This window comes from Perognathus longimembris, chromosome 1 (assembly GCF_023159225.1).
Source record: "Perognathus longimembris pacificus isolate PPM17 chromosome 1, ASM2315922v1, whole genome shotgun sequence".
NCBI lineage: Eukaryota > Metazoa > Chordata > Mammalia > Rodentia > Heteromyidae > Perognathus > Perognathus longimembris.
This window is the reverse complement of record NC_063161.1, coordinates 43,783,981-43,794,395: the sequence shown is the minus strand read 5'-3', so window position 1 is coordinate 43,794,395 and position 10,415 is coordinate 43,783,981. Positions and strand designations below refer to the sequence as shown.

Genomic DNA, 10,415 nt, shown 5'->3' with positions numbered 1-10,415 from the left:
CAACACCTCACCCGTTTCCGGTCCTCTCTTCCTGGTGTTTTATTTTTCTGATCCTTGATTTGTCTTTCTAAGGAATTACACTATTTGGGATCTCCCTTGAATCTACTGTATTTCAGTTAATACATCTGTATGCATTTGCATACCACCCATATAAGCTAAATCTAGCTTCCACATATAAGGGAACACATGCAAAAAATGCAAGCACTTATCAATTTTTCATCAACAACAATAATTTAGCATTATGTGCTGACGTAATCCCTCCAATGGTTTATAGCTAGTGTTGGTCTGATTAGCTGTTGGTCACATCATACTGATGATAAAACTTAATTTTCTGCCTTGACTTTTTACCAGGGTCTAGGCTTTCATGTAATTTAGTCAGTAGGATCTCAAAGCACTACTCTGTTTTCGCCTACAGTCTTATAGTTAAAACTTTGACATGTTTGAGAATTTGCATCCACTCAAAATCTACAGTAATTTGAAGATGAAAAGGCAGAGATTCTGATGGTAGATCTTATTTGTTCATAACTAGTAAAACATGATATGTGTGTGTGTGTGTGTGTGTGTGTGTGTGTGTGTGTGTGTGTTTCCAGAAGAGATAGCATTTGAATTAGTGGAGTGAGGAAAGCAGCTGTCCTACCCACTGTGGGTGGACATCGCCCAATCTGATGAGGATTCAGAGACAACAGTAAGTCAAAGGAAGAGTGAATTATCTCCCTGCTTTGGCAGAGACATCCATATTCTTCTGTTCCTGAACCAGCATTGCTGGGATTTGGGACTAAGATAGGGATTTACACCACTACTTCCTCAGAGTTCAGCTCTTCAGACTTGAGACTGAATTACACCATTGTTTCATAGTTCTCCATTTTGCAAATGCTCTTGTTATGGTGTTAGGAAAATGTAGGAGAAAGGAAAGGAACAGCCTGGACTCTCCATCTCAACAGGGGAGGACTGTTTATTGAGGCACAGCAGAAAGAGGCAGCAACCTTCCTGTGGGAATGGAGATTGTGCAAGGAGGTGGGGTTGGAGTTGGGCTTTTATTGGGTCCGAGCAAGAAAAGTCAGAGGTTATTGAAAGGTTATTAGGGCTGTGGGAGTTAGGCCCACAATAGGATGTTGATGACCAGGCTCAGGTCCCATTGCCCTGCTTGCACACCAACCACGTTCACACATACCTAAGCTTTTGTCTGACATCTGTATGCACCTGGGATAATAGAGTGGGGGTCAGTTCTTCAATGGGATTACTCAACTTCCCTAACTACATAAATCAATTCTTTCACTAAATATGTATGTATGTGTCTTTATGTATTCCATTGGTTCTGTTTCTCTGGAAAACCCCAACAAATGTAGGGATAAATGGGTATATGCATGATTGTGTGTAAATGTATTTTTAGGAAAACAAAATATCTCAGAGATTTAAAAGAAGCTTGAGGAGAACCTGAGAGAGATCCATGTAACCCCTCTGACTGAAGCAAGAAAAAGTTTGACATATTTTATTTTAACTGGTGACCTTCCCTAGGATAAAAATACTTGAAAGATTGGCATCACAGTTGGAGACCCATTAAGAAGTATTTCTTTGCATCTAGACCAACCTCCTTTTTCTGAACTCTTATTCAAAGTACCTTCAAAATATACAGCAGAATTTACATTTTGAGCTCTAAGCTCTGGAAATAAGATTGACATTTGATTGCACAAGGATTTGCCCATCAATTTACAATGCAAAACCTGTCATCTAACTTAAATACAGTATTCAAAACTGAAAGACCCCTACCCAGATCCCAGATTGATAAAAGTCGGTAAGGCCAGGCAGAAAGAAAAGGGCAAGAAAGCGTGAGTCAACACCAACACCTGGTCGGGGTTCTGGGAATTTAAGACCATAAAAATAGCCAGTTCCAGGAACCGAAACTAGGCGGTTTCAAGATTGCGATAAACAAGTTCAAATTCCGAGAACCAAGGGTTGTAAAAACAGGAAAACCAAAAGGTATTTCAGGCTCACCAACGTGGACCAATCAGAGTCATGTAACCCTGTTCCTTGCCTTATTTGGACTGACCAATCCCTATCCCTGTAACCTTGCTGTCAGCTTCTGTAAGCCCGCTTCCGCGATTTCCCCCCATAAAAACCCCTAGGCATCGAGCTCTGGGCGCCACCTCCCTGCGAGGACTTGGACGCCCGGGTACCCGTAACTCGCAATAAACCTCTTGCTGTTGCAGCCCTCGTGTGTCTCGTTGATCTCTGGGGGTCTCCTCAGATAGAAAGACAGCCCACCGCTTGGGGGTCTTTCATCTGGGGGCTCGTCCGGGATCGGAGACCCCCACCCAGGGACCACCGACCCACCGACGGGAGGTAAGCTGGCCAGCGATCGCACTTGTCTGTGTCTTTGTTTTGGTGTTCTGCGCTTGCGTTTGCTTTGTTCTTGTACTAGTTAGCTAACTAGATTTGTATTGGGCGGCTCCGTGGAGGAGTTGACGAACTCATACTCCCGACCGCAGCCCTGGGAGACGTCCCAGTGGTCTTTGGAGGCCACCCTGGCCCATTTGTCCTCCGTAGCCTGGAAAAGAGTCAGTCCCTTTGGGGCTGCCCCGGTGACCGAGGGCTACGTGATTTGTGAAGGAGACGAGAGATCCGGACTCTCACGAACACAGTCTCCATTTGAACTTTTCCTTTCGGTTTTCAACCGAAGCCGCGCTGCGAAAATCTGTTTCACTTTTGTCTCCGTAGTTTTTGTGTTGTCTGTCCTAGGACTCTGTGTTTTTGAAATAATGGGTCAATCTGTTACCACCCCCTTAAGTTTGACTTTACAGCATTGGTCAGAGGTTCGGAAGATCGCCAGTAATCTCTCTCTCGAGGTCCACAAGCGACCTTGGATCACGTATTGCTCCTCAGAGTGGCCCACCTTTGACTTAAGTTGGCCCAGAGATGGGTCCTTTAATTCAATTCTTATTTTACAGGTCAAGGCACGGATCATGGTTCCCGGCCCACGCGGGCACCCAGACCAAGTTCCCTATATTCTTACTTGGGAAGCCTTAATGTCTGACCCCCCTCCATGGGTTAGGCCCTTTGTCTTGTTTCCCCCAACACACCCTCTTACACCCTCCGCTCCCCCTTCCCGTTCATCCCTTTTCCCCGCCGTCACCAAGCCTCCCTTAACTTCAGAGGACCTCAAGGTAAAAGCCCCCAAGGTTCTGCCCCCTGGGGACGACCTCCTCCTGGACCTGATGACTGAGGACTCTCGGTTGCCTCAGCCCCCACCATACCCGGCGGAAACTGGCCCTAGGGAGGACGTGCAGCGGCCCGATCCTTCCCCTATTGCCACTAGAACTAGGGTAAGGAGGGACGGTAATTTACCCCCTGCGGACTCCACTACCCAGGCTTTTCCCTTAAGAACAGGGGCTACCGGACAACTCCAGTATTGGCCTTTTTCCGCCTCAGATTTGTATAACTGGAAAAACAATAATCCTCCTTTTTCAAAAGACCCCGCCATGCTAACTGCCTTGATTGAGTCCATACTTGTTACCCATCAGCCTACCTGGGATGATTGTCAGCAACTGCTACAGGTTCTCCTGACTACTGAAGAGAGGCAGAGAGTCCTCCTGGAAGCTCGGAAAAATGTTCGCGGGGCAGATGGGCGGCCGACACAGCTGCCAAATGAGATTAATGCTGCTTTTCCCTTAGAGAGACCAGACTGGGATTTCACCACTGTGGAAGGTAGGAACCACCTAATCCTTTATCGCCAGTTGCTTATGGCGGGTCTCCATGGGGCAGCTAGGCGCCCCACAAATTTGGCTCAGGTGAAACAGGTTATTCAGAAATCTGAGGAAACTCCTTCTGCCTTCTTAGAGAGACTAAAGGAGGCTTATCGAATATACACTCCCTATGATCCTGAGGACCCAGGACAGGCAACTAACGTTTCCATGTCTTTCATTTGGCAATCTGCTCCGGATATTAGGAAGAAATTGGAAAGGCTGGAAAACTTAAGGGAAAGTTCCCTACAGGATCTACTAAAGGAGGCAGAAAAGATATTTAATAAAAGAGAGACAATAGAGGAGAGAGATGAGAGGCTAAAAAGAGAGGCAGAGGAACGTGATCGAAGAAAGAGTAGGGACCTTAGTAAACTCATGGCCACCTTAGTGACAGGAAAGAGGCAGGATAGACAGGAGGGAGAACGAAGGGGACCCCCCCGAGTGGAAAAAGACCAATGTGCCTATTGCAAAGAAAGAGGGCACTGGGCAAAAGACTGCCCGAAGAACCCCCGGGGTCCTCGGCCTCGACCTAAAACATCTCTCTTGACCCTGGATGATTAGGGAAGTCGGGGTCAGGAGCCCCCCCCTGAACCCAGGATAACTCTAGATGTAGGGGGGCAACCGGTCACCTTCCTAGTTGATACAGGAGCCCAACATTCCGTCCTGAACCGTGACCCAGGACCTCTCAGCGACAAGTCGGCATGGGTCCAGGGAGCCACCGGAGGACGGCGATATCGATGGACTACTGATCGAAGAGTCCACTTGGCTACCGGTAAGGTGACTCATTCTTTTCTTCATGTTCCTGACTGTCCATACCCCCTATTGGGAAGAGATTTGCTCCAGAAATTGAGAGCCCAAATCCATTTTGAGGAGTCTGGGGTGCGTGTAGCTGGCCCCAAAAATCAACCCCTGCAAGTGTTAACTTTGAGTCTGGAAGAAGAATACAGACTGTATGAAAATAATAAAAGAAAAGAACTCTCCCTTAACTTAGAATGGCTAAATGATTTCCCTCAAGCATGGGCAGAGACGGGAGGCATGGGATTGGCCAGACGACAAGCTCCGCTGGTTATAGCTTTAAAAGCAAATACCACACCTGTTTCGATTAAACAATACCCAATGTCACAGGAAGCAAGAATAGGAATTAAACCTCACATAAAAAGGCTTCTGGACCAGGGGATTTTAAAACCTTGCCAGTCCCCATGGAACACCCCCCTGCTCCCCGTCAAAAAGCCTGGGACAGGAGACTATAGACCGGTCCAAGACTTACGAGAAGTTAACAAGCGGGTAGAAGATATACATCCCACGGTGCCCAACCCGTACAACCTGTTAAGCGGACTGTCACCAGCCTATTGTTGGTATACAGTTTTGGACTTGAAGGATGCCTTCTTTTGCCTAAGGCTCCACCCAGACAGCCAGCCTATTTTTGCCTTCGAATGGAAAGATCCTGAATTGGGAATTTCAGGGCAATTGACCTGGACTAGACTCCCCCAGGGGTTTAAAAATAGCCCTACCCTGTTTGATGAGGCCCTACATCGAGACCTGGCAGATTTTCGGGTCCAGCATCCCGCCTTGATGCTACTCCAGTATGTCGATGATTTGTTACTAGCCGCGACATCTGAACGGGAATGTAGGGAAGGAACCAGAGACTTACTACATGCCCTCGGGACCCTAGGGTATCGAGCCTCCGCTAAAAAGGCCCAGATTTGCCAACAACAGGTGACATACCTGGGCTATTTAATTAAAAAGGGAGAAAGGTGGCTGACGGATGCAAGAAAAGAGACAGTCATGAACATACCCGAGCCCCAAAACTCCCGGCAGCTAAGGGAATTTTTGGGAACCGCCGGGTTTTGCAGGCTGTGGATACCAGGCTTTGCCGAAATGGCCAGCCCCCTGTACCCCCTCACCAAACAGGGTACCATGTTTGCCTGGGGAGAAGAACAACAGAAGGCCTTCCAGAACATTAAAAAGGCTCTCCTAACAGCCCCAGCCCTAGGACTCCCAGACTTGACTAAGCCCTTCGATTTGTATGTAGCAGAGAGCAAAGGACATGCGAAGGGAGTGTTAACTCAAAAATTGGGGCCTTGGAGGCGGCCGGTGGCCTACCTCTCCAAGAAATTGGACCCAGTGGCCTCAGGATGGCCACCCTGTCTCAGGATGGTGGCTGCCATTGCCGTCCTGGTTAAGGACGCCAGCAAGTTGACTTTCGGGCAATCCCTGACCATTCTGGCCCCGCACGCAGTGGAGGCACTAATTAGGCAGCCGCCAGATCGCTGGCTGTCCAATGCCCGAATGACTCATTATCAAACTATGCTCCTGGACACAGATCGGGTCCGGTTTGGGCCCGTCATGACCATCAATCCCGCCACGCTACTTCCCTCGGCGGATGAGGAAGCAGTTCCCCATGATTGCCTTGAGATTTTAGCAGAAGTGCACGGGACCCGCTCCGACCTGACTGACCAACCGCTTCAGGGCGCTGACTTTACTTGGTATACTGATGGGAGCAGCCTGGTGCTGAATGGGGAACGGAAGGCGGGAGCAGCCGTAACCACCGAGACTGAGGTAATCTGGGCAGAGACCCTTCCGCCAGGGACCTCAGCACAAAGGGCAGAGCTAATTGCCCTCACCCAGGCACTCAAAATGGCAAGCGGGAAAAGACTCAATGTATATACAGATAGCCGGTATGCCTTTGCCACTGCCCACATTCACGGGGAAATATATAGTCGACGAGGGCTTTTGACTTCTGAAGGAAAGGAAGTTAAGAACAAAAGAGAAATTTTGGCCCTGTTGCACGCATTATTCTTACCCCGTAAGCTCAGCATCATGCACTGCCCGGGACACCAAAAGGGAGAAAGTCCTATTGCCCGGGGCAACAGGATGGCTGACGAGACAGCTCGAAGGGCAGCTGTGATCTCGGTCCCTCCATACCCCGTCTCCAACAAAGAGGCGCGGGCGCAGTGGCTCGAATGGCAGAGTGCTAGCATTGAACCCGAAGGCCAGACAAAGCCTATAGCAATGTGCCTTCAGTCTAATGCAGGTCAGAAAGGAGCAGACTTAGGACCATTTGTATACCCTAAAAAAGATGAAGAGCTCCTAACAAACCTAGGGGCCCGAAAAGACGACAAAAGAAAAATATGGATCCTTGACAATAAGACTGTATTGCCCAGGAATTTCGCCCAGCAAGTGATCGAACAAGTACACCAGCTAACACACTTAAGCCCCAGAAAGATAAAAGCCCTCCTTGATCGAGACGAAAGATTTGTTTATTTTTTGGGCAAGGAAGACATCTTGCAAAGAATATATGACAGGTGCCGTGCATGTGCCATGGTAAATGCTGGGAAGACAAAATCGGGATTAGGAAATGTCCGAATGAGAGGGCATCGCCCTGGAGTCCATTGGGAAGTTGACTTTACTGAAATCAAACCTGGGCTTTACGGATATCAGTATTTGCTGGTGTTTGTCGATACTTTTTCCGGTTGGGTGGAAGCCTTCCCCACAAAGCAAGAAACTGCCAAAGTAGTCAGCAAGAAACTACTGGAAGAAATTTTTCCCAGGTATGGCATGCCTAAATTTCTGGGGTCGGACAATGGGCCAGCCTTCGTCTCCCAGGTAAACCAGCAGGTGGCCATGTTACTGGGGATTAATTGGAAGTTACATTGTTCATACAGACCCCAAAGTTCAGGGCAGGTAGAGAGAATGAATAGAACCATTAAGGAGACTTTAACTAAATTAACGCTTGCAGCTGGCTCAAAGGACTGGGTACTCCTACTCCCTCTTGCCCTTTACCGGGCTCGAAATACCCCTGGACCCCACGGACTTACCCCCTTTGAAATTCTCTACGGGGCACCCCCTCCCTGTGTTAGTTTTTATAGTTCTGATGTCTCCACTTTTGCTAACAGCCAAAATCTTCAAGCCCACTTGCAGGCCTTACAGACCGTCCAGAGAGAGGTCTGGGAGCCACTCGCTGCCGCCTATAAGGAACAGCTGGAGAGACCTGTGGTGCCACATCAGTTCCAGATCGGAGACTCGGTGTGGGTCCGGCGACATCAGACCAAGAACTTGGAACCTCGCTGGAAAGGCCCCTATACCGTACTCTTGACCACTCCAACCGCCTTAAAGGTAGACGGCATAGCTGCTTGGATTCACGCGTCTCACGTCAAACCTGCTTCTGCTGAAGAAACGATCCCGGAATGGCGAGTCCAACGCACTCAAAACCCACTAAAGATAAGACTAATCAAGGGGGGGCCTTCCTCATAGTCCTCTTTGGAATCATCCCTTTAGGAAGGGCAAGCCCCTACCAAGTCCTTAATGTGACTTGGACTTTAATTAATCTTAACTCAGGAAAGGAGTATGCTCTGGCTCAAGGAAAACATGCCTTAAATACCTGGTTTCCCCGGTTAACCTTTGACATGTGTGAGGTAGCAGGAGAGGAATGGAAAAGGAAATGGCTGCCTCAATGCGGAGAAAAAGGAGATGTTTGGTATACATGCCCCGAGGAAGGGCGGGGAGAGGAATGTGGAGGGGCAGGGGATTTCTTCTGCGCCTCCTGGGACTGTGTAACCTCCATGCCCTTGCCCTTGTGGGCAGGGTGGAAATCAAAGAAAAGAGATCTGGTTAGATTCTTTAAAGGAAGCAGGTCAAACTCCCAAGTTCAAGTAAGTTTCACCCCAGAGGGTGAAAAGGCTTCCGGGTGGGAGAAGGGAAAAACATGGGGCCTCCGAGTATATAACCCACACAAACCTGATCCTGGGGTACTACTGACTCTCCAGCAACGAGCCCGGCCACTAATGCCACTAATCCCCCACTCAGTAGGGCCGAACCGTGTTTTGGTAGAGCAAAAACCCCCTTCTGGACTAATCCCTTCCCCCAGGGCAACCCCGTACTCTCCCCTAGCTGCACTTGCAAATCCAACTCCCCCTGTCCCAGGAACAGGGGATAGAATAATAAATCTGGTTACGAGTTCCTTTTCAGTCCTTAATGCCACTTATCCTAGTAGGACCCAAGAATGCTGGTTATGCTTGGCCCCACAGCCTCCTTTCTACGAGGGAGTAGCCGTAATAGGCGAATACACTGCCTATACCATCCCTCCGCCTCAATGTACTAATCTCCCCCAGCGTGGATTAACTTTGGCTGAAATATCAGGAGAAGGACTCTGCATAGGAAAGATTCCTCCAATTTATCAGAGCCTCTGCAATGACTCTCGCTCACCCGAGGCAGGAAACTACTACCTAGTGCCCCCAAATGGAACTCACTGGGCTTGTAACTCTGGATTGACTCCCTGTGTCTATGCTAATATTTTTAACGCAACTGCAGATTTCTGTGTTACCATTGAACTTTGGCCCAAAATCACATACCATAGCCCCGAATATGTATATAGTCACTTTGAAGGTCAAAACCGCTTTAGGAGAGAGCCTATTTCCATAACTCTAGCCCTAATATTAGGGGGACTCACAGTTGGAGGCATTACTGCCGGGATAGCCACTGGCTCCACTGCCTTAATAGCTACTGGACAGTTCCACCAACTCCAAGCGGCAATGAACACTGACATTAAGGCCCTGGAGGAATCTGTGACTGCTCTGGAAAAATCTTTGACATCCCTGTCTGAGGTAGTGTTGCAAAATCGAAGAGGCTTAGATATACTGTTCCTAAAAGAGGGAGGATTGTGCGCGGCCCTTAAGGAAGAATGCTGTTTTTACGCAGACCACACAGGATTAGTGAGAGATAGTATGGCAAAACTTAGAGAAAGACTAAAGCAAAGACAGCAGCTCTTTGAATCTGGTCAAGGTTGGTTTGAAGGATGGTTTAATAAGTCCCCTTGGCTCACTACCCTGCTTTCTACCCTAATAGGGCCCCTTATGATTATTTTGCTTATATTGCTTTTTGGCCCTTGCATCCTTAACAGGCTTGTACAATTTATAAAAGATAGGACGTCCATCACCCACGCCTTGGTTCTCACTCAACAATACCATCAGTTAAGGCAACGAGAAGAGGAATAAAAGATTTTATTCAGTTCATAGAAAAAGGGGGGGATGAAAGACCCCTACCCAGATCCCAGATTGATAAAAGTCGGTAAGGCCAGGCAGAAAGAAAAGGGCAAGAAAGCGTGAGTCAACACCAACACCTGGTCGGGGTTCTGGGAATTTAAGACCATAAAAATAGCCAGTTCCAGGAACCGAAACTAGGCGGTTTCAAGATTGCGATAAACAAGTTCAAATTCCGAGAACCAAGGGTTGTAAAAACAGGAAAACCAAAAGGTATTTCAGGCTCACCAACGTGGACCAATCAGAGTCATGTAACCCTGTTCCTTGCCTTATTTGGACTGACCAATCCCTATCCCTGTAACCTTGCTGTCAGCTTCTGTAAGCCCGCTTCCGCGATTTCCCCCCATAAAAACCCCTAGGCATCGAGCTCTGGGCGCCACCTCCCTGCGAGGACTTGGACGCCCGGGTACCCGTAACTCGCAATAAACCTCTTGCTGTTGCAGCCCTCGTGTGTCTCGTTGATCTCTGGGGGTCTCCTCAGATAGAAAGACAGCCCACCGCTTGGGGGTCTTTCAAAAACAAGAAATCAGATGTTCAGAGATGGTAGGGGTGGGCTATAGCATGGGTTGGAATTGTTTGACAGGCTCTCAATTTTCTCTGGTGACAAAACAGCCTTTCTACCTGCAAGGATGTTCCAGTG

General features: G+C 48.4%; 1 protein-coding gene across 1 annotated transcript; it reads left to right on the top strand.

Moving 5' to 3' along the window:
- Window positions 1-1,817: 1,817 nt before the first annotated feature.
- Window positions 1,818-7,991, top strand: LOC125348032. The gene is given in 1 exon segment (XM_048340973.1): window positions 1,818-7,991. A coding segment is annotated over 1 exon segment (5,235 nt). The 5' UTR covers window positions 1,818-2,756.
- Window positions 7,992-10,415: the final 2,424 nt, after the last annotated feature.